At 45.3% G+C, this 24745-nt stretch overlaps 1 protein-coding gene across 4 annotated transcripts in view; it reads left to right on the top strand.

The window, feature by feature from the left end:
• The window catches only part of STK32B (serine/threonine kinase 32B), a 440365-nt gene that overhangs the window by 101658 nt on the left and 313962 nt on the right, over positions 1-24745 (top strand). For 3 of the 4 annotated variants that reach the window (XM_055245661.1, XM_055245659.1, XM_055245660.2), the window contains exon 3: positions 16508-16659. In XM_055245661.1, the coding sequence (XP_055101636.1) occupies positions 16508-16659 (152 nt within the window). Of the gene's footprint in view, positions 1-11570; positions 11592-16507; positions 16660-24745 lie in introns of those variants that run through there. The other variant, XM_055245662.2, reaches the window with a different exon arrangement.

Genomic DNA, 24745 nt, shown 5'->3' with positions numbered 1-24745 from the left:
AGATGAAGAAAATCATCCTCCTAATATTGAATGAATATTTTGGCTTTGCTGTCTGCCTTTGGCAGTTTTGATATCTGACATTTATTAAGAGTTTTCCAGAAAGACATTTCATTGTTAAACTATGACAATAGCATTGGTTATCAGGAAGGAACATATGTGAATTCACAGAAATCTTTTTACTGTCATGCTGGAAAAAGTTGTACCTCCTAGTGTAGCACCAAAGTAAACAACTGCTGGCAATCCATTGATTTTTAGCAATAATTTACTCATATTTAAAATAACCATTTTATGACTAAATTCTGGGACAAGTTGAGGCACACCAGATTAATTTCTATATAACCAGTGGAAACAATTTAGATTTTGGAGTCAGGCTGATGCTGATATATGTTAGTGGTGGATACCTAGGAAAGTAAATTAACTTCTCTGCAGCTTAGTGTTCTCATCTGTAAAAGGGAAAGGGAATGGAGAACCATAGTACACTGGAGTGGCTATTGTTTTTGACTCTCCAGCATGCTTTTGGATCCCTTTTTCTTAGTATAATGACATTCCTTCCCCTTGGAGAACACTGCCCCCTCCTCATGTCACTGTGGTCCCCCATGCACTTGAGATGACCATATGATGTGCCTGTGCCAGCCACATGGACCATATTCAGCCAGACATAGTGCCTGGTCCAAGGTGTGGCCATGTGATCCAAGCCCAACCATTCAGAAACCTTCTGTGGAATCAGAGGTGAAAAACTTGCTCTCAGTTATCGTGCACTGTAAGAAAACAGGTCTGCATTTTTTTGGTCATTTTCCTCAACAACTGATGAAGATGAAGGTTTATCTGTAGAATAAAAGAATGAAGCTTAAAGCAAAGAATCAGAAACAGATATGCGAGGTGGGTGAGGAGATGGCATTTTGTTGGTGAAGGTTGACATTAAGGTGAGGCAAGTGAGCTAAACATGTGCCTTGCTTTCTAAAATTTTGCAAACGCAGGCTTGACACTTGCTTCCTTATATTTTGCAACCTGGGCACATCACTAGCCTCACCCTGGTCCTGGCTCTGTTGATGACTGTTCTCACTTAGATTCCTCCAGAAGTTGATTTCGAGAGAAAGAATTTAGTGCAAACTGTTTATTTGAAGATGATCCCAGGAAATATTTGTGAGACAGGAGGAGTGAGACAGAAAGGAAGGCAGCCCATAAAGCGTTTTTGATCAAGCCACTCACCCCAGTGGGCTTCTGGAGCCTACTTCCATGGAGGGTGTCAGGAGATGGTGCAGAGTGTGTGTCTGTTGGATGCAGATGAAAAGTTAATGCATGGATATGCAGTTCTCATTCAGTGACAGTGGAGGGCTGCCCGTGCAGCATTGCCTGTCCCACACCTTTGGCTTGCTCTTTGCAGGCCATTGCAGGTGTCATAGTAAGCCTGAGGTGTGTGGATGTGATGAGAGGGACCTGGGTGGACACAGCAGCACTGCCACCTTCTTATTTTCCTATTCCCATGAATTACCCACTGTCCTTACCAGCTACAGAAACTAACATCCTTTTCCGCTCAAGTGAGATCATGGTGGGCTTCCAGTATTTGCCACCTAAAGAGTCCTGACTAATCAGAAACTAACAGTGATGGTCCTGGCAACTGGAGACCCATTGTCTACCTTGTCCCACTAATAGCCCAGTATGGTGGATGTTATTATCCCCGTTTTACAGATGATGAATCTGAGGCCTGGAGAGGACCCCACTGCCATGCACAGCCTATTTTATTTTCACATGTCCCTCCCAGATACAGAAGTGACATTGAAACTGGCTTCTATCACAGGCACATCTGCTGGAAACAAGTGGGGTCAGGAGGAAAATGTACATCAGTGTCCAATGACAGACATTTGGTTTTGGATGCAACAGGGCATAGAGGAAAGGGTACAGGCTTCCAGATGGGGGAGGTCTGGCTCTGGGTCAGAGCCTGCTTCTTCCAGTCATGGAAACTTGGACCAATCATGTGGCTCCTGCAACCCTCCCTTTTGTCTTCTGAGAAAAAGTGATGATTATAATGGATAATGAACTTTAGGTTCTTATGTGAGAATAAGGGGGCAAGCAACGTTCAGTCCTCAGCATGGTACCTGGCATGTGGGTGGCCTTTTTCTTTCTTTTTTTTTTTTTTTCAATTTGGTAAACTTCAACATTCATTGGTGGGAAAAAAGAAAAAAACTCTAAAGAAAGTAGGGCCTAGAAGGAACTCTCTCAACCTGATAAAAAGCATTTACCACAAACATACAAAGCATTTTATATAATGCTGAAAGATTAAATGCTTTTCCAAAGTAGAAACAAGGCAGAGGTATGACTCTTGCCACACCTATACACATCAACAAATGTCCTAGCTATTACAGTAAGAAAATAAATAAAATCATACAGATTTACTATGAATAAACAGAACTGTCTCTATTCACAGACATGTTTCTTCTACATGGAAAACATCAAAGAAACTACAAAATGTCTACTAGAATGAAAATATGAGTATAGCAAGCTTGAAGAATACAAAGTCAATACACAAAACTGTGTTTATGCTTTGGAATATTTATTTTTATTAAGATAGCAATTCTCTGCAAACTTATATACTTACAGATTTGATTTTTATTCTGTAATCAAAGTCACAGAAGATTTTTTATAGTTATCAATAATAGATTCTAAAATTTATATGGAAAGTAAAGGATCTAGAAGAGCTAAAACAATTTTGTAAAACAAGATCAAAGTTGTAGAGGTATATTACCCAATATCAAGATTTAATGTGAACCTACAATGATTGAGACAGTATGTTATTGATGAAAGAATAAGCATGAATAATAATGGAATTTGAGAGTCCTACTAATCTATGGCTGGATGGCCTTTTTCAAATGCCTTCTGTGTCTTTTTTTTTTTTTCTTTTCTTTTCATGACGGAGTTTCGCTCTTGTTGCCCAGGCTGGAGTGCAATAGCACGATCTTGGCTCACTGCCACCTCTACCTCCTGGGTTCAAGCGATTTTGCTGCCTCAGCCTCCCAAGTAGCTGAGATTAGAGGCATGCGCCACTAGGCCCGGTTAATTTTGTATTTTTAGTAGAGATGGGGTTTCACCATGTTGGTCAGGCTAGTCTCGAACTCCTGAACTCAGGTGATCCACCAGCCTCAGCCTCCCAAAGTGCTGGGATTACAGGTGTGAGCCACCGAGCTTGACTGCCTTCCATGTCTTCTTGAAGCCATCATGGCTAGGATTTTACTTGGCTTGGTGCGTTCTAGAAGGATCTGGGTATCCACGTGGAGGAACATGCCAGGGAGAAGACCTGGGACTGAGGCCCTCCCTGTGTCTGGTACTCCTAGTGTCATCCTCACCATCTCTCCCACATAGCAGCGCCAGGCATGGCTTCCAGGCTGCTGATCTGCCTTCTCCATGTGACTGAGATTCCCAAGGGCCTGGGACCTGGTCATGCCCATCCGCACTTAGCTTGGTGCCCAACATGTGGTAAAGGCTCAGTAAGTGCTGGCTTAGTGAGTGTTCGGGTGAGAGAGGGAAGAGGACAGCAAGTCTTGGTCTAGACAGCAGCCAGGGATGTACACAAATCAAGAATTAGCTTGCCTGGTTGCTGCCTCCCTCCCACTCGCGGTGTGCGCCAGTCCCTCCATGCCAGCCCACAACGTCATGCAGTCTGCCTTGTGCCTGTTTTTCTGACTCTGCTTTCTACCCTCTCTGTCTTCCTGCTCATTCTGCTCCAGCCCTTCTTCAAGTCTCTTGACCATACTGGAGTTATTTCTAACTCAGAACCTTCACACTTGCTCTTCTCTCTACCTCAGTCACCTTTCCCCCAGGTGTTTGCAAGGGTAACTTATAGCATACAGGGCTCTGCTCAGATGTCCACTCTGTGGCGCCTTCCCAGAATGCCCACCCTCTTCGTCTCCACCTCAGCCTTCCATATTTCCTTGCCCTTCTCTTCCCCTTTTCTTTGTAGCACCTATAACTACCTGTGATTCTATTATGTGTTTATTCAGATGTCCTCTTGGTTATGGGTCTCATGCACCAGAACATAAGCTCTTTGAGGGCAGCAATGTTTCCTCTTGTTCCCTGTATTATCTCCAGTTCCTGGTAAGCAGTATACATTCACACACACACATGCACATATATGTACATATACACACCTATCAGTTTATAGAGACATACGTATGTATATGCATATACATATAGACATACCCACTGATATGGTTTGGCTGTGCGTCCCCACCCAAATCTCATCTCGAATTGTAATCCCTACATGTCAAGGGAAGGGCCTGGTGGGAGGTGACTGGGTCCTGGGGGCAGTTTCCTCCATGCTGTTCTCATGATAGTGAGTTCTTACGAGAGCTGATGGTTTTAAGATGTGGCACTTCTTGTTCTCTTTCTCCTCCTGCTTTGTGAAGAAGGTGCCTGCTTTCCCTTCACCTTTCACCATGATTATAAGTTTCCTGAGGCCTCCCTGGCCAAACGGAACTGTGAGTCAATTAAACCTCTTTTCTTTATAAATTACCCAGTCTCAGGTAGTATCTTTATAGCAGTGTGAGAACAGACTAATATATCCACTGAACAGTTCACATATATACACAGTGTCTAACAATATATACACATGTGCATATACATATACATGCATATGCATATACATATATACCTCTCTACATAATATATATACCCACTAAACAGTATATATATACATATACATATAGATCCACCACAAAACACATGCAGTACACATATTCATACATACACATACATGTATATGCATATACATATATACACTCATATGTATACATATACACATATACATACACCACTAAAGTGGTCTATATGTACACACATGTACATATATAGCATATACACATATATGTATCTATGACACAGATAACATAATATAAATGAATGAATATTATATAAATAAATAAATAAAAATGAATGAAGAACTTAACAACCAATCAGCAGATACGATTTTGACACTTGGTTTATATTGATTGACTCAGGTTTAGCACCTAGAGGTGAGTTTCTCTCACTCCTCTGCATGCAAATTTACTTCTCACAGACACTCTTCTTATTTCCACTCACCCCTCCAGCCCCTACTCTCCATTCTCCATTGGCTCCTCTTGACCCCTTTGATGGCTGAGCCAGCAGGAGCGACCAGGGTGAAGTGCTCCACTTTGAGTTAACTCTGTAGTCAGCAGGGCTTCATTATTTCCGAGGGAAGGAGGAAGATACCTTTCGGAGGACTCTGAGGAGTGAGCTTCAAAAGTGTCTTCTTGGATTGGCATGTGGGCCCTCTGCTTGAAGAGCTGTAGGGTCAAAGTGAAGTCAACATGGAGTTAATTAAAATTCATGGGATAGCTGGAGGCAGTCTGCACATAAAATGGTAGAAAGTGGCACAGTGTTATATGATAATAGCTCTTTATGCCCCTCAAAGGAAGATTCTGGATAAACTTGAACAAGAGTTGCACAAATGATAATTCCAGACTCCATACCGCCTTATTATGCAATGATGATCATTTCCAGACCCGAGCATATTATTTCTTGTCTCATTCCACATGAGAATGAGGAAAGCCTCATTCCAGGCTCTCACAGCTGCATGTGAATTCAGAGTGTGAAAAAAAAAGATTTGATTAATAGCAGACTAACCAATTTAGTGCCCAGACTGTAACAAATCCATTTGGGAATTAAGCAGGGATTCGATTTTAGATATATGTTTGTAAGTTTCAATGTTCAAAAGCATTTGGCTTATCAGGGTTTTCCTTAACAATATATTCTTTTAGAATCTTTTTGATCTTTCAAGGTACTGGGTCTCCAGGATAATGGGAGCATGCTGGAATGCCTGGCAGGATACTGAGTTCAACAGTTAATGTTCACGGATCACTGCTCTGTCCTGGCCTTATTCTAGCTACCTGTGAGGATGTGGCAAGAAAAAAGCTGAACAAGGTTCCTGACACTGAAGCACTGACAGTTTAGTAGAAGGAGCAGACTGACATATAAACAATAAGCATGATGATTTCCATTGATGATAGCTGCTCTGCAGAAAATGTGTAGTGCAGTGACCTGCAAGGGTGGGACTGCTTCAGTGGGGGTGAGGGCAACAGAGACAGCCTCTCCAAGAGGAGAAATTTGAGCTAAGACCCAACTTCTGAGAAAGAAATGGGCCATGTGGGGATCTGGGGAAAAGGTCATCACAGACCAAAAGAGCAGCAGATGCAAAGGTCCTGAGGCAGGAACAGAGTTAGCAGTGGAGCATGTAGCAGGCTGTGTATCTCCAGTGCCCAGCACTGTGTCTGCCACAAGCGAGGACTTAGAATGTGTGGTTGCTCTTTGTAGGGAACTGAATGAGTTAATTAGCTCAGAGCTTATTAGTTAAACAGTTTTGACTGCAAAGGATGACAGAGCCGAGTTGGAATTCTGGCCTAGCCACATGACTCTGGTCAAGTTGCCTAACTTCTCTGAGCCTCAAGTTAGCTGCTATTCCTATGTAGGAATCATCTTTGGAATTCTTAACAATGATACATTTACTAGAAGGCTTCATTGTTCGTGCAGACATCTTCATGAAGGTCAGAATCCATTTCTTTTTAATGAAATATTTATTCATTTCATATTAATTAGGTTGTGTTTGGCTTGAGGCATACTTTGGAGGAATGTGTCAGCTCCTGGGGATCATTTTATTAGGAGCTAAATATCACAGGAAATGCAGGCTCACTCACGAATGGCTTGCAAGCATTGGCCAGAGCAGATGATCCATTACTGACCAGCTTGGTGGACCTCATTGCTCATCTGCACTTCTCAGCATCTTCTCATAATGACGTCTCCTTCCATCCAGCAGCCAAGCGTTCTCAGGCCTTTGCCCATCTACAGAGTGTTTCCCAGCTCCCTTTACCCTGAGGGCACCAAGGGGGCCAGTGGCACAGCGCTGGTCCTGGGGTCCCTGTGCCCTGCCTTGGTGTGAAGTTTCCTGACACTGTGATGTCCTTCAGTGTGGGTGAGCAGGGGCATTCACTTATTTTTAAAGCACACCATCACCTCTCTTTGTTCCCCTCCACCTGCTTCCAGAAAGAGCTCCCCACCCCGAAGCCAAATTCTCCACGTTGTTTGTTTATTCCTTTCTTTATTCATTCATTCGTAATTGTATACTTAGGATCCTCTTTTAAAACAGCTCCCCAGTGCTCTCAGAACAAAAGTCAACAGTGTTAGTCTGCTCGAGCTGCCACAACAAAGCACTGCAGAGTGGGGGGCTGAACAACAAAACTGATTTTTCACAGTTCCGGAGGCTGAAGTCCGAGTCAAGGAATTGGCAGGGTTGGCTTCTTCCGAGGCTGCTCTCCTTGGCTTGCAGATGCCATCTTCTCCCTGCGTCCTCACATGGTCATCCCTCTGTGTGTGTGTCTGTCCTGGTCCCTCTTCTTACAAGACACAGTCATATTGGATTGGGGCCCACCCAAAGACCTCATTTTACCTTAATTACCTCTTTAAAGCCTCCATGTCCAAATACAGTCACATCCTGAGGTGCTAGGGGTTAGGACTGCAGCATACCAATTTGGGGGACATACAGATTAGCCCATGGCACCAACCCTTTAAACATATCATTCAAGTCATCTGTCACCTACCCCATCACCCACCTCTGTCATCTCATCTCAATGACATCAGTTATACAATGTTGCAGGTGAATACCAGCAAGCTTTGGCCAACACGGGCTGGAACTCACTGACAAGGGGCAGGAGGACACTGCTTCTCAGCTCCCCATGGGCAGGCCTGCTTGGCTGGAGCATGGCTGGGACACTGTAGGGCTGTGCTTACCAAGGGGGTGCCCCATCTGTGTACGCTGACTGAGGAAACATATTTTGGAATCAAGTAACAAGCTGTTTGAGCTTTGTGTGCTCACTCTTTAAGGGACTGTGGAGAAATGCCAAATGCCAGTACTGGTGGCTACAGTGGCTCCCTAGGCTGGTAGGAAGTTGAATTGAGGTGCTGAATTCTGATCCCGGCTGGCTTATTACCAGATGTTTTACTCGAGGTTCTCTAGTGAAACAGAACCAATGGGGTGTAACTATATATATATATATATATATATATATATATATATATATATATGTTACTGGAGTTTGATTGATTTCATTGATTATATGATTATGGAAGCTGCCAAATCCAAATCTTTAGGATGAACAGTCAGGCTGGAGACGCAGGAGGGAGCTGGGCTGCAGATCAAGTCTGAAGGGCGTCTGCCGCAGAATCCCCTCCTCTCGTGAGAAGTCAGTCTTTTACTTCATTCAGGCCTTCGACAGGTTGGAGGAAGTCCACCCATATTACAGAGGGCAATCCTGCCTTCAAAGTCCACGAATTTAATATCAACCTCACCCCAAAACACCCACACAGACACATTCAGAATGTTTGAACACGTATCTGGGCACCATGGCGCAGCCCAGTTGGCACAGAAAACTAACCATCACAACAGACAACCATGAGCCCATTCCTGAGGCCCTTCTTGGGCCACTTTGCACATCTCCACAATGTCCTGTGCTCTTCAGAAGAGAGATGGATGCTGATCACACAACCATAATGAACAGAATACTCAGTGCTTACCATGGAGCCTTTATAACTGCCCATTAAGGCAAATACCACTCTTATCCCCATTGTACAGATGAGGAAGTTGAGAAAACTACCAATGTGTCAACACGTGCCATGGCATGTCTCATCTCTCTGAACTTCCACAGACGCTGTGCCCTCTCCTGGTAACCCCCTTCCTTCTCCCCCTCCCCACACCTTTGTCCTCATGAGACCAACCCTTGGTGACTGTGCTAAGGTTCAGATGCTACCTTTTCCAGATTGCCTTTCCCAAATCCCATATCTGGTTTAGGATCCCCCTTCTGGGGTCCCTTAGCCCCATGTGCTCACCTCTCTCATGTGTTTTCTAAATAGTAATGACTCATTCATTCAGCCACAATTATCAGCTAGGTGCCTGATGTGTGCCAGACACTGAGGATGTTGCAGTGAACGTAGGAGAAAACTCCCTGTTGTCATGGGGTTCACAACTGAGTAGGGGACGTGGACAATGGATGGACGAAGCAGGAAGCATGTCCTGTGATGGGAACACAGCAGAGAGGGAGGCTGGAGTGCTGGGGAGGGCTTTGCCCCTTCACACAGGGAGGTCAGAGGTGGCTTAGTTGGTAACATGACCTGTGAGCGCAGCCTAAAGGAGGCGAGGGCCCAAGACCTGTGGATGCCTGAGAAGAGCATGGCGGGTACAGGGAAGGAGCAGAAGTCGCTGTGGGAAGTGGGAGGGGAACTGGGGCCAGGCCACTTAGGGCCTGGGGACCCACAGTGAAGGACTTTGGCCTTTACTCCTACATATTGTCTGATTATCCCATTATACCTCGGGTTCCCAGGGGAGAGTGATATCCTCATGGCTGACATGGTACCAGGCCCATGGCATGCACCTAATACATGTTTATCGAGTGAAATATTCATCCAAATAAGTATTTTTCTTGACACCAACTTTTGATCCCTCCAATGAGACCACCATTGATCAGAGCCCACATGGGATTTATGTGCTGTGAAAAGTCATAATTTGTGCATCAGTTGTGGTGGACTCAGCAGCAAGGGACAAAAAACCTGCCTCATGGTGGCCTAAACAAAGAGGGGCTTATTTCTCTCACATAACAAGAAATCTGAAGGCAGGTGGCTCCACAATAGCAGATTCAGCATCTCTGAGACTTTCTTGGCCTCATGGTCACAAGGGGCTGCTGTTGTTCCAGACATTACATCCATGTTCAAGGTAGGAAGGACAGGAAGAAAGTTGAAGAGAAAAAGGTGAGACCATCGGTAGTTATTCTCTTTTATGCAGAATGTAAGACTTTCCCTAGAAACCTCTAGCAAACTAACATCTCCTTGGCTAGAACCATGTGGCTGTTGCTGGCTGTAAGTGCATATAGAATGGATCACATTGCATTCTTGAAGTAAATGGTCCTGCTACAAAGGAGAAAAGGGGAGAATGCATACTGAGTAGTAAAAAGCTTCATCTGCCAAAGATAGTCTTCTTTCAGCGAATTATTTGAGCAATAGTAGCCAGCTTGATCATCTCTTTAGTAACCATATTTAATTCTGTTTTTCTCCCCCCAACCCCTGCCCACCCCAAATCGGTCATTTCCCAGAATCTTGCCCCTGCAAGCATAACCAGCGTCTTTTAATGTCACACTGTAGCTGTTTATTCATTCAACAGTATTTGCTGAGTGCTTCTCAAGCTGGGGCATGGTAGAGGTGGGCAGCACAGAGAACTAGCACAATGTCTGCCTCGGGTCCCATTGATGGGGTAGAGTCAGACCCGCAGCTGCCCAGTAAGCAAGATGAGAAGAGGGCAGCCCAGGCTCACTATGAAAGGATCCTCAAGACTTTGCACCCCATAGTCCTGGCGTTCCGGCACAGCTCTAGCCTCTCTGTTCTGTACTCATCTGTCCTCCTGGAGCCTGGGTTGCCTGAGCTGCTAACCAGTGATTAGAATCCTGCCCATAGAGGACACTGTGAAGACACCAAACAAGGACTTTCTTGAAGATTCCAGTAAAATCATTCTCAACTCTGGCTGTACTTCAGCCTTCCCTGGGACACATCTAAAAAAATACAAAATCCCAGGGCCTCCCAGAGCTTTGGGTGTGCTGCAGAATCATTGTCAGCGCTGTGAATATACCGTAAAGTCAGGACTGTGACCACCGCGTGCAGGTGCGTTGCAGGTTCTCAGTATGCTCCAGCCGTCTTCTCCACTGACTCAGGATCCATTCCCAAATTTCCGACGCTCAGTGTGTTTGGCATGCCTTTCTTACAGCAAATCAGCTGAAATCTGTGCTAGCTAGCATTTATTTATTTGTCCCATTAAGTTGTAATTAATAATGATGACATCAGATCCTAATTGAATTACACTAATGAGGAATGTTAATTGGGTGCTCGCCTTTCAGTAGCAGCTTGGGTGGCTTTTGCCAAATTGCTTGCTGTCACCTCATTAACTGATTTCCTGTGGAAAAGGGCTCTGAGCAGCCCTGCCAAGGACCCCAAACTTAGGCGAGGTGCCACTTGAGACCTAGCTCTTCTATTTTGAAGTTGAAGGTTCCCAGGACCTGGATAGAGTTTGCTGTTGGTGACAAGTGTTCAGCTTCCTTCTAGAACACCTGTTGTGAGCTTGTGAGGCCAAAATGCTACATCAGTTTCAGCAGATCCCTCAATCACATGGTTGTCATGGGATTTTGAGCGGGGAAGAACGGAAGCCTCTCTTCCTACACTGTAATCATGGAGTCACTGAGGACCACTGACCTGCTCTGGGCTATGTGGGACATGACAGACCCAGCATGTATGAAATTCAGCTGCTTTGAGGATTCAAACTTGGAGGTCAGGGTCGGGGAAGCATTGAGGTCAGGCAGTGGCCGGCAAGGAGTGAGGCAGGAGAAGCTTGCAGGGAAGGTATTCCAGGCAGAGTAAGTGAAATTTGCTAAGTGCAGAAACCCATGAGTGAAGGTGTGTAATTAAGGCTCACTTTCACAGGTGTGAGCCCCTGAACAGGAACTGAGTTGGCATGGCCTCTATCTTCAGGGTGCTTGGAATCTGACTGCCAGGTAAAAACGGGGGTTTATAATACAGTGCGTCAAGCCTTACAGTAGAAACAGGACCTATGGCAGCTCAGTGGGAAGGGCACCGCATACAGCTTCAAGGATTAAAGGGAAGTTTCTGGAAGATGTAAATTGGGTGGCAGTAGGTCAGGGAAGGAGGTAACAAGGGCAGGAGAGGTTGGTGATAGAGAAACTCTTCAAAGAAATTCTAAAGAGTTTGAGATAGTCAGAGTGAAGGGTGTGTGTGTGTGAGACAGAGAGAGAGAGAGAGAGATGTTGGAGGGGACAAGGTCTTTGAATGCCAAGACCTTGACCTCAAACATTTTCTGAAAGCAAAAGAATGCCCTTGCAGGCTTTAAGTCTTTGATTTCTCAGACATTCTCGCCAGGCAAAAGGATATCTGCAGAGACCAGAGCAGAGGTGGGGTGGCCAGTTTGGAAGCTATCAGTGAATTCTCCCTATTTCTGAAATTCCAAACATTAAACCTTAAAATACCAGAAATCACTCTAGTTACAGGGACCCATGGAGGGGAGGACACTTTGCCAGAGGCTCAGTGTTTGGGTCCAGGCATCAGACCACTCCACACTCCACCACCCTGTGTTTCCTGCTCCTCCACATGGGCCACATGCTATGGCTGGCTCTTCCCACTCTGTCCCACGGAGACCTGACTGTGGACCTGGTAGGGCCGGTTCTGTAGACCCATTTCATAGTAGAGGAAACTGAGGACCACAGAGTGTTTGGCCAGGTTATTTAGCCACTGGTGGGTGGCAGTGGTGGACCCTTATAGATTGTGATAGCTTCCTAAACCGGGTGGCTTAAAACAATGGAAATTTATTATCTTACAGTTTTGAAGGCCAGAAGTCTTGAATCCAGCTGTGGGCAGGGTAGGTTCCTTCTAGCGGCTCTGAAGGTGGGTCTGTCCCATGCCGTCACCCAGCTTCTGGTGTTGCTGGCCAGCCTCGGCATTCCTTGGCTTGTAGATTCGTCACTGCAACCTCTGCATTCATCCTCACATAGCCTTCCCCCTGGATGTGTCTCCTCCCCTTCCCTTCTCTTATAAGGACACTTGTCATTTGATTTGGGCCCGTCCTAATCCAGGTTGATCTCATCCTGGGATCCTTAACTTAATTATATCTGCAAAGACCCTTATCCAAATAAGGGCACTGTCTTAGTCTGCCTGGGCTGCTATCACACATGCCACAGACTGGGTATCTTAAAAACAAAGATTTATTTCTCCCAGTTCTAGAGGCTGCAAGTCCCACATTAAGGTGGCAGCATGGTCAGATTCTGGAGTGGGCCCTTTTCCAGGTTGCAGGCTGCCAGCTTCACACTGTGTTATCACAGGGTGAATAGCAGGAGCTCTGATGAGCAGAATGAGGCTCAGAGGGGGTGGGCGACTTGCCTATGGTCACACAGCAAAGAGCTGGAATTTAAGCCCTTCTCAGAGTAGCCCCTGAGCTCAAACTCTCTGTGACTCCCTGGAAGACCCTTGTCTCCACTCAGTGCATTAGATTTAGCTTAGCTCTTTGTTTTTGTTTTGTTTTGTTTTTGTTTTTTGTTTTTTCTTCTTTAACCTCTTATCTCCTGGTCAGGTTAATTAAGTTGTTGTTACCAACCCTTCTTGGTCAGTGAGGAAGCAAGTCCGGAGGGGCCGAGGTTTGTGCACAGCCCCACTCATAGTCTGCAAGAGGACTAGGCCCAGAGCCCAGTTCTCCTGACTCCTGGTCTAGCCCTCTTTGCTCTGTGCTCCTGAGAAACATAGAATTTTTCTGAGGTGCCTTAGAGAGCATGAGGTCTTAGCCCTCAATTTACCGAGGAGGTAGTCAAGGCCCAGATGATGAATGGATCCCAGCCACACTCAGGTCTCTGCATCAAGCTGGCCAAGACCCCTGATCCTTGGCCTCTCTTATTTGCAAATCAAAACTTCCAGGCTGCATCCAATAAATATCCTGTATCAACCGCCTGCTTTTGCTTGAATTGAAAAGTCAAACTTCCAAGCTCTATTGAAATCATTAGTTCTCCTTTGAAAGCCAGTTTTAATTTAATTTTGGAGAGTCTCTTCCAATTCCTAAAATGTCTCTGAGCTGAGGTGAGAGCTGTCCCTTGAAACCCAGGAGCGCCATGGATGTCTTTATCTGAAGGGACACAGCCCCGGGGGCGCTACACAGACTCTCTCCCAGCCTAAGCTTTTCACAGTGATGCAGCCAGCTGACAGCCAGGTCCCAGCCCCGCAGAGGCAGTGCCTGCTGTCTCTTCTGAGAAGGCGAATGAGAAGTGAGAGAGTTGACAAATTCTAATTAGTGGGATTATCCTCCCATGACATGTCTGGCTTCAGACGTGGGTCTCAGGGCCTGGTGCCCGGGCCTCCAGAAGTCTTTGCTTGGATTCCCACAAAGCCAGGACCCCTGAGGTACGTTTGCACATCGTACCTTTGCCTCCTTGCATTTTATATTCTCACGTTCACTACTGGAAATGGGCGTTCCGTGGGCCTTCGACCTCATGCCGCAAATTTTACTCTGTGGAAAAAACATCTTTTTGGAGATTTCATGAAATGTGCTATCTAACACATTGAGATGCAGCTGACATTTATCGTCCCTCAGTACCGCCTGGCACTCCCACTTTCCTGTCCTGTTTAGTTTCACCCCAGTGGTGCCGGATGGGTTTTGCTGACTCAGTTCAGACATATGCTGAGACTGAGGCCAAGAGAGGCAGCAAGAACCAAAGCTGGAGTCGGAATTCAGGCTTCTGCCATCGTCCTGTATCTGCCTTGAATAGATTTGCAACGTGTCAAAGCTGAATGGGGTCCAATTTCCAACAGAAGAGCGGCTGTGATGCCAGGAGAAAATCCCGAGTTCCTTCTCTGGGTCCTCAGGCCAACAGCGTTATTGCTGGCGTTTTCCAGCATGTCCCATTTCTCAGGAAGGCCACACTGTGGGTGAAAAGTGACAGCTGGGGAGGCAGAGAGCCTGGGTTTGAGTTGAGCCTCGAGAAAGCACTAAAACCTTTCTAGGCCTCACTTTCCTCTCTCTGTAAAGCGAGGATAGTAATAGTCACTGTCCTTGATGGAACGGTGTCCCACCCCCTCCAAATTCAACTCCTCCTGGAACCTCAGAATGTGGCCTTATTTGGAAATGGCATCATTTTAAGTGTAATTAGTTAAGATGAAGTCATACTAGATTAGGGTGGGCCCTAAGTCTACTCTGACTGGTGTCCTTATAAGAAGATGAATGATACAGAGACGTAGGAGAGGATGCCATGTGACAACAGAGGCTAGGACGGAAGTGCTGCAGCTGCAAGCCAAGGGCACCAGGGGTTGCTGGAGCTGCCCCACTCTGGAAGAGGCAGGGGAGGATCCCCCCAGGAGCCTTCAGAGGGGGCAGGGGCCCTGCTGATACCTTGGTTTTGGACTTCCAGCCCTCAGAACTATGAGCCAATAAATTTCTGTTGTTTAAATCCCCCAGTTTGAGGTACTGTTACAGCAACCTGAGGAACCCACACAATCCCTTCTCGAGGAGTTGGGAAGATTAGCCCATACAATCCTTGCTAACTATCCAAGGAACCAATACAGTCCCTCCTCGGGGTGTTGGGAAGACTAGCTCATACAATCCTTGCTAACTGTCCATGCCACATGTGCATGTCAACTCTGCTCACTTTTCCTGCCGTGCTTGCTGTGTCTCCTCGGCTCCACGCCCTCCTTTACAGGATTCCCTTTCCCTCAAAGCCTCTTCCTTCACCCTTACCATCTTCCCATCCTTTAGAGCTTGCCCCCTGGTTTTGATCCTGCGGAGAGCCTTCTCTGACAGCTCCCATCTTCCCACCCTGCCCCAAACTGCCCCCAGGTAAGGCAGCCACTCAAAAGTCCAGGCCTCATGGATTTGAACCCCCACCCTGCCACTTGGTGGTTTGTTGAACTCTGAAGAAGTTAATTAGTACACTTGGGGCTACAGCTTCCTCATGCTTTATCCATAAGGTTCTTACAGGGATTCAGTGAGATGATCAAGGAGATGATTTGCTCAGTGTCTGGCCTGCAATAAAGTGCTCAATATAGAACCACTGTCATCATAGCTGTCCCCAGCTTCTCCTATGCTCCCTCAGAACGCATGTGCCTGAGTTTGGGTTTCCCCAGAATCAGGCTCCAAGGCAAAGATTTGAGGACAGGACATGGGAGAGGCAGAAAGAACACAGGGAAGGATAGGAAGGAAGATGGCCAGGAAAGGGTGTGCTGTTAAGCTTGTTAGCCCACTGCGGGGCTAGGCAAACTTACAAACTCCGGGAGCCAGTGTAAAACACTGGCCTCAGCCTCATCCCAGGTGACAGGCAAGGGAGAGGGGGTACTGATACTCCAGTTTCTAACAGTCGTGGATCGAGTGTTGCTCTGAGGACATTAATTCCCTGGCTTGGCTGGTCTGCTGCATGGGCAGCAAAGTGGGCCCTACTGGCAAAAGAGAGTCCTCAGGGAGAGAATGCAGAACTGGTGGATGGAAGTCAGGCAGGTGGGTGCAGAAGTGGGAAAGGTGAGGAGATTCAGGTGGGCACAGATAGAGTCTGCAACACTCGTGCACGCCACACATGTCAGGGTTATAGTCACTGGTGCTTTTTGCTTTTATCTATTTTCCTCATGGGCTGTGAGCCCCTTGAGGGCAGGCCTGCTTCTTCCATCTTCTGTGTTTGCATCTCCTCTTTCAGCACTTAGTACATGGCCAATGCTCATGTAAATATTTAATAAATGGATGAATTGGTCCAACTCTTCCATTTTGCAGATGCAGACAGGTTGTGCCTAACTCAGCAGAGCTGCTCCACTAGCAGATTTTAAGAACAGGGACGTGAATCCAGAAGTAAAAATGCAGTGTGGGGTGACTTTTCTCCTTTGTCTTCCTTTTCCTTTGTTGGCTTGAATGTTCTCTCCTTTGGCTGTCGCTCAGGTATGCATCGTGCAGAAGCGAGACACTAAGAAAATGTATGCAATGAAGTACATGAACAAGCAGAAGTGCATCGAGAGGGATGAGGTTCGGAATGTCTTCCGGGAGCTGCAGATCATGCAAGGGCTGGAGCACCCCTTCCTGGTCAATCTGTGGTGAGTGTGGCTCCGTCCAGGGCTTCTGTGGGTTCCTCTGTGGGGAGCCAAATGCAAATTCGGCTCTGCTAGGAGGACTCTTCTCCAATGTAAAGAGAAAGGGATGAAATTTTCTGGGTTCAGTTATTCTTAAGTATTTTGTAGAGTACATGTTCTGATGAAGTCTATAGGCATATGTTTCATTTTCATTTTAATTCTGTCCTCTTATCTGATGAATCAGAGGTGAAAATAAACGGAGAAGGGTTTTGTGTATTTGAGAAGATATGTGGAACGTTGTAAGAGGATGCCGAAGATAGGCTACTAAATGGAGAAGGGTTTTGTGTATTTGAGAAGATATGTGGAACGTTATAAGAGGATGCCGAAGATAGGCTACTAAAGGGAGTGGGGAGCTCGGTGTTTCAGAAAGTCACAGCCATACAGCTGATGGCAGGAAGGGCAACTGGGAACTAGTATTCTACTTCAGTACAGATGGCTGCCCATCACGGACGTACCAAATTCGGAATTCTGTCTCCGGCCGCCAAAACCTGCCGTGACCCATGTTTCAGACCTTTCACTCCAACCCATCCTTGGCTATTATCTTCACTTTAAATTTGCATCCTAGAAACACATCCTGTTGGTGGTTCCGTGCCTCTGTGCTTTTGCATGTGAAATATCTTCCTAAAACACTCACGTCCCCTTCTCCAGTGTCCCCTAACCAACACCTGTGCATTCCTGGCACCCAGCTTAGGAAACCCTTAGGTCAAGAGCCCTTGAAGACCCACAGGCCAGCTGCGTGCCCCTCACGACCTCAGTCTTGTCCTGTGTTTGACCTAACGCCATCTTCATCACAGTGAACCCAGGTTATTGGGTTACTTATCTGTCCTCATACAGAAATTGCTTGTTTCAGGGAGTCTAACACAGTATCTGACACATTGGAGGGACTTAGCAAATGTTTCCTAAGCTGGATTGTGTTGAAGGGGAGAGGGAGGACAGGCTGCTTTAGGAAACGAATTCTGACCGTTTCATTCAGTGGCTCAGTTGACCCACTGACCTTAAGAGTTGGGACGGCCACCCTGGAGGGGTAAGTCTAGCTTTGCACATACTTTACCACTACTGATTTCAGTTGCCCTGCACACTTAGAAGCACTTTGAACACTGGATGATAGGAGAACAAAGAGGAACACAGATTGTCCCATCTGAGAAAATCAAGGTGTGTGTGCCAGGTGCCACAGACGTGGGCATCGCCATGGAGAAAACCCAAACCAAATCTTGTCTGCTGGAGTCCCAGTATCCACTGAGAGTTCGTCTTGTCTCTGTGCAGTGATCTGAACACTTACATTGTTTGGGAGAAATAAACCCCATCGTGTTTTGATTGCTATGCAAGGGAATTTTCTAAAGTAAATCTTTAATCCGAACAGCAACATATGTTCCTGGCAAAATATAGAAAATAAAATATGCAAGAAAACAATAATTACCCAGAAGCTCTTCAGGCTTAGATTAAACTTTGGTGTGTAATTATTTTTATACTCCTTTTCTTGTATTTTTTTTCGTATCAATGACATATAACTATGTTATTGATATATAAACATTCAGAAAAATTTTGTATTGTTTTATTTTCTAAATTAATATCTGGCAGGAGCACTATCTCCTTATTACTGCAAACTCTTTGTAAATCATTTTTAATGGCTACGTAATATTTCACTAAGGAAAAGCACAATAAGCGACCTAATCGAAACTTCATTCTGTCATGTAGGTTACTTGGGCTGTTTCTAATTATTTTGCCAATGGAAATACTGCTGAGATGATTATCTCTGAACCTGAAGTTTTTCAGGTGGGACTCCTTAAGGTGGACTAAGAAGATCAGATGCCTAGTGGAGCTTGTATGATGTATGTTAAAGGAGAGGAATGTGTTGGAGCAGCCTTTACTTAGGCACCCTTTTTAAATTTTTTTATTTTATTATTATTATACTTTAAGTTTTAGGGTACATGTGCACAACGTGCAGGTTTGTTACATATATATACATGTGACATGTTGGTGTGCTGCACCCATTAACTCGTCATTTAGCATTAGGTATATCTCCTAATGCTGTCCCTCCCCCCTCCCCCCACCTGACAACAGTCCCTGGTATGTGATATTCCCCTTCCTGTGTCCATGTGTTCTCATTGTTCCATTCCCACCTATGAGTGAGAACATGCGGTGTTTGGTTTTTTGTCCTCGCGATAGTTTGCTAAGAATGATGGTTTCCAGCTTCATCCATGTCCCTACAAAGGACATGAACTCATCATTTTTATGGCTGCATAGTATTCTATGGTGTATATGTGCCACATTTTCTTAATCTAGTCTATCCTTGTTGGACATTTGGGTTGATTCCAAGTCTTTGCTATTGTGAATAGTGCCACAATAAACATACGTGTGCATGTGTCTTTATAGCAGCATGATTTATAGTCCTTTGGGTATATACCCAGTAATAGGATGGCTGGGTCAAATGGTATTTCTAGTTCTAGATCCCTGAGGAATCGCCACACCAACTTCCACAATGGTTGAACTAGTTTACAGTCCCACCAACAGTGTAAAAGTGTTCCTATTTCTCCACATCCTCTCCAGCACCTGTTGTTTCCTGACTTTTAAATGATCGCCATTCTAACTGGTGTGAGATGGTATCTCATTGTGGTTTTGATTTGTATTTCTCTGATGACCAATGAGGATGCACATTTTTTCATGTGTTTTTTGGCTGCATAAATGTCTTCTTTTGAGAAGTGTCTGTTCATATCCTTTGCCCACTTTTTGATGGGGTAAATGTGTTGAGTTCATTGTAGATTCTGGATATTAACCCTTTGTCAGATGAGTAGGTTGCAAAAATTTTCTCCCATTCTGTAGGTTGCCTGTTCACTCTGATGGTGGTTTCTTTTGCTGTGCAGAAGCTCTTTAGTTTAATTACATCCCATTTGTCAATTTTGGCTTTCATTGCCGTTGCTTTTGGTGTTTTAGACATGAAGTCCTTGCCCATGCCTATGTCCTGAATGGTATTGCCTAGGTTTTCTTCTAGGGTTTTTATGGTTTTAGGTCTAACATGTAAGTCTTTAATCCATCTTGAATTAATTTTTGTATAAGGTATAAAGAAGGGATCCAGTTTCAGCTTTCTACATATGGCTAGGCAGTTTTCCCAGCACCATTTATTAAATAGGGAATCCTTTCCCCATGTCTTGTTTTTGTCAGGTTTGTCAAAGATCAGATAGTTGTAGATATGCAGCATTATTTCTGATGGCTCTGTTCTGTTCCATTGGTCTATATATCTGTTTTGGTACCAGTACCATGCTGTTTTGGTAACTGTAGCCTTGTAGTATAGTTTGAAGTCAGGTAGCGTGATGCCTCCAGCTTTGTTCTTTTGGCTTAGGATTGACTTGGCAATGTGGGCTCTTTTTTGGTTCCATATGAACTTTAAAGTAGTTTTTTCCAATTCTGTGAAGAAAGTCATTGGTAGCTTGATGGGGATGGCATTGAATCTATAAATTATCTTGAGCAGTATGGCCATTTTCACGATATTGATTCTTCCTACCCATGAGCATGGAATGTTCTTCCATTTGTTTGTATCCTCTTTTATTTCATTGAGCAGTGGTTTGTAGTTCTCCTTGAAGAGGTCCTTCACATCCCTTGTAAGTTGGATTCCTAGGTATTTTATTCTCTTTGAAGCAATTGTGAATGGGAGTTCACTCACGATTTGGCTTTCTGTTTGTCTGTTATTGGTGTATAAGAATGCTTGTGATTTTTGCACTTTGATTTTGTATCCTGAGACTTTGCTGAAGTTGCTTATCAGCTTAAGGAGATTTTGGGCTGAGACAATGGAGTTTTCTAGATATACAATTACGTCTGCAGACAGGGACAATTTGACTTCCTCTTTTCCTAATTGAATGCCCTTTATTTCCTTCTCCTGCCTGATTGCCCTGGCCAGGACCTCCAACACTATGTTGAATAGGAGTGGTGAGAGAGGGCATTCCTGTCTTGTGACAGTTTTCAAAGGGAATGCTTCCAGTTTTTGTCCATTCAGTATGATATTGGCTGTGGGTTTGTCATGGATAGCTCTTATTATTTTGAGATACGTCCCATCAATACCTAATTTATTGAGAGTTTTTAGCATGAAGCATTGTTGAATTTTGTCAATGGCCTTTTCTGCATCTGTTGAGATAATCATGTGTTTTTTGTCTTTGGTTCTGTTTATATGCTAGATTACATTTATTGTTTTGCATATGTTGAACCAGCCTTGCATCCCAGGGGTGAAGCCCACTTGATCATGGTGGATAAGCTTTTTGATGTGCTGCTGGATTCAGCTTGCCAGTATTTTATTGAGGATTTTTGCATCAATATGCATCAAGGATATTGGTCTAAAATTCTCTTTTTTTGTTGTGTCTCTGCCAGCCTTCGGTATCAGGATGATGCTGGCCTCATAAAATGAGTTAGGGAGGATTCCCTCTTTTTCTATTGCTGGGAATAGTTTCAGAAGGAAAGGTACCAGCTCCTCCTTGTACCTCTGGTAGAATTCGGCTGTGAATCCATCTGGTCCTAGACTCTTTTTGGTTGGTAAGCTATTAATTATTGCCTCAATTTCAGAGCCTGTTATTGGTCTATTCAGAGATTCAACTTCTTCCTGATTTAGTCTTTGGAGGGTGTATGTGTCGAGGAATTTATCCATTTCTTCTAGATTTTCTAGTTCATTTGCGTAGAGGTGTTTATAGTATTCTCTGACGGTAGTTTGTATTTCTGTGGGATTGGTGGTGATATCCCCGTTGTCATTTTTATTGTGTCTATTTGATTCTCCTCTCTTTTCTTCTTTATTAGTCTTGCTAGTGGTCTATCAGTTTTGTTGATCTTTCAAAAAACCAGCTCCTGGATTCATTGACTTTTTGAAGGTTTTTTTGTGTCTCTATTTCCTTCAGTTCTGCTCTGATCTTAGTTATTTCTTGCCTTCTGCTAGCTTTTGAATGTGCTTGCTCTTGCTTCTCTAGTTCTTTTTTTTTTTATTAATTTTTTTTGCACACAAAACAATAAACATTTTCTAAAAATACATACAAACAAAAAGATGCATATCAAACATATTAGGAAGGTTGCACATGGGAAGACAGGGAATAGAAATGGGGAGTGGGAATTAAAGAAAATAAATGAGAGAGGGACTTTGTATGGATCAATGATAATAACTTAATCCTCTATTTGACAAAGAAGAAGGAGAAGGAAGAGGAAGAAAAAGAAAGTGGGATAAAGGATCAGAAAGGGAGAAAAATAGAAAAAATTAGAGTATGACTCCAGGGTAGACCTGTTTTGTTGTCGCTGGGTTGGTTGGTTGGTTTGTCTGTTGTATTTTTCATATGTTTTGCCATGTTGGCCAGGCTGGTCTCAAACTCCTAGCCTCAAGCGATCAACCCACCTCAGCCTCCCAGAGTGCTGGGACTACAGGTGTGAGCCACCATGTCCAGCCCCCACATTGCCTCTGGCCTCCGTGGTAGACCTCCTAGACGGGGCGGCCGGGCAGAGGCGCTCCCCACATCCCAGACGGGGCGGCCGGGCAGAGGCGCTCCTCACTTCCCAGACGGGGCGGCCGGGCACAGACGCTCCTCACTTCCTAGGCGGGGCAGTGGCCGGGCAGAGGGGCTCCTCACTTCCCAGAAGGGGTGGCCGGGCAGAGGCGCTCCTCACATCCCAGACAATGGGCGGCCGGGCAGAGGAGCTCCTCACTTCCCAGATGGGGCGGCCGGGCAGAGGCGCTCCTCACTTCTTCCCAGACGGGGCAGCCGGGCAGAGGTGCTCCTCACTTCTTCCCAGACGGGGCGGCCGGGCAGAGGCACTCCTCACTTCCCAGATGGGGTGGCGGCCGGGCAGAGGTGCTCCTCACATCCCAGACGATGGGCAGCCGGGCAGAGGCGCTTCTCACATCCCAGGCGATGGGCGGCCAGGCAGAGACGCTCCTCACTTCCTAGACGGGGTGGCGGCTGGGCAAAGGAGCTCCTCGCCTCCCAGACGGGGCGGCCAGGCAGAGGCACTCCTCATATCCCAGACGATTGGCAGCCAGGCAGAGACGCTCCCCACCTCCCAGACGGGGCAGCGGCCGGGCAGAGGCTGCAATCCCAGCACCCTGGGAGGCCAAGGCAGGCGGCTGGGAGGCGGAGACTGCAGCGAGCCAAGACCACGCCACTGCACTCCAGCCCGGGCAACACCGAGCACCGAGTGAGCGAGACTCCATCTGCAGTCCCAGCAACTCGGGTGGCCGAGGCGGGCAGAGCACTCGGGGTCAGGAGCTGGAGAGCAGCCTGGCCAACATGGTGAAACCGCTCCTCCAGCCAAAGGAGAAAAAGCAGGCAGCGGTGGTGGCGCGCGGGGCAGGAGAATCACGGGAGCCGGAGGCAGGGAGTCTGCAGCGAGCCAACTAGATTCCAGCCTGGGCCACAGAGGGAAGAAAAGAAAAGAAAGAGAGGAAGGAAGGAAGGAAGGAAGGAAGGAAGGAAGGAAGGAAGGAAGGAAGGATCTTTTAATTGTGATGTTAGGGTGTCAATTTTATATCTTTGCTGCTTTCTCTTGTGGGCATTTAGTGCTATAAATTTCCCTCTACACACTGCTTTGAATGTGTCCCAGAGATTCTGGTATGTTGTGTCTTTGTTCTCTTTGGTTTCAAAGAACATCTTTATTTCTGCCTTCATTTTGTTATGTACCCAGTAGTCATTCAGGAGCAGGTTGTTCAGTTTCCATATAGTTGAGCAGTTTTGAGTGAGTTTCTTAATCCTGAGTTCTAGTTTGATTGCACTGTGGTCTGAGAGACAGTTTGTTATAATTTCTGTTCCTTTACATTTGCTAAGGAGTGCTTTACTTCCAACTCTGTGGTCGATTTTGGAATAGGTGTGGTGTGGTGCTGAAAAGAATGTATATTGTGTTGATTTGGGGTGGAGGGTTCTATAGATGTCTATTAGGTCTGCCTGGTGCAGAGCTGAGTTGAATTCCTGGATATCCTTGTTAACTTTCTGTCTCGTTGATCTGTCTAATGTTGACAGTAGGGTGTTAAAGTTTCCCATTATTATTGTGTGGGAGTCTAAGTCTCTTTGTAGGTCACTAAGGACTTGCTTTATGAATCTGGGTGTTCCTGTATTGGGTGCATATATATTTAGGGTAGTTAGTCCTTCTTGTTGAATTGATCCCTTTACCATTATGTAATGGCCTTCTTTGTCTCTTTTGATCTTTGTTGGTTTAAAGTCTGTTTTATCCGAGACTAGGATTGCAACCCCTGCCTTTTTTTGTTTTCCATTTGCTTGGTAGATCTTCCTCCATCCCTTTATTTTCAGCCTATATGTGTGTCTGCACGTGAGATGGGTTTCCTGAATACAGCACACTGATGGGTCTTGACTCTTTATCCAATTTGCCAGTCTGTGTCTTTTAATTGGAGCATTTAGCCCATTTACATTTAAGGTTAATATTGTTATGTGTGAATTTGATCCTGTCATTATGATGTTAGCTGGTTATTTTGCTCGTTAGTTGATGCAGTTTCTTCCTAGCCTCGATGGTCTTTACAATTTGGCATGTTTTTGCAGTGGCTGGTACCAGTTGTTCCTTTCCATGTTTAGTGCTTCCTTCAGGAGCTCTTTTAGGGCAGGCCTGGTGGTGACAAAATCTCTCAGCATTTGCTTGTCTGTAAAGTATTTTATTTCTCCTTCACTTATGAAGCTTAGTTTGGCTGGATATGAAATTCTGGGTTGAAAATTATTTTCTTTAAGAATGTTGAATATTGGCCCCCACTCTCTTCTGTCTTGTAGAGTTTCTGCCAAGAGATCAGTTGTTAGTGTGATGGGCTTCCTTTTGTGGGTAACCCGACCTTTCTCTGGCTGCCCTTAACATTTTTTCCTTCATTTCAACTTTGGTGAATCTGACAATTATGTGTCTTGGAGTTGCTCTTCTCGAGGAGTATCTTTGTGGCGTTCTGTGTATTTCCTGAATTTGAATGTTGGCCTGCCTTGCTAGATTGGGGAAGTTCTCCTGGATAATATCCTGCAGAGTGTTTTCCAACTTGGTTCCATTCTCCCCATCACTTTCAGGTACACCAATGAGATGTAGATTTGGTCTTTTCACATAGTCC

The sequence above is a fragment of the Symphalangus syndactylus genome, chromosome 16 (genome assembly GCF_028878055.3).
Source record: "Symphalangus syndactylus isolate Jambi chromosome 16, NHGRI_mSymSyn1-v2.1_pri, whole genome shotgun sequence".
Taxonomy (NCBI): domain Eukaryota; kingdom Metazoa; phylum Chordata; class Mammalia; order Primates; family Hylobatidae; genus Symphalangus; species Symphalangus syndactylus.
This window is presented reverse-complemented; position numbering and strand designations above follow the sequence as displayed.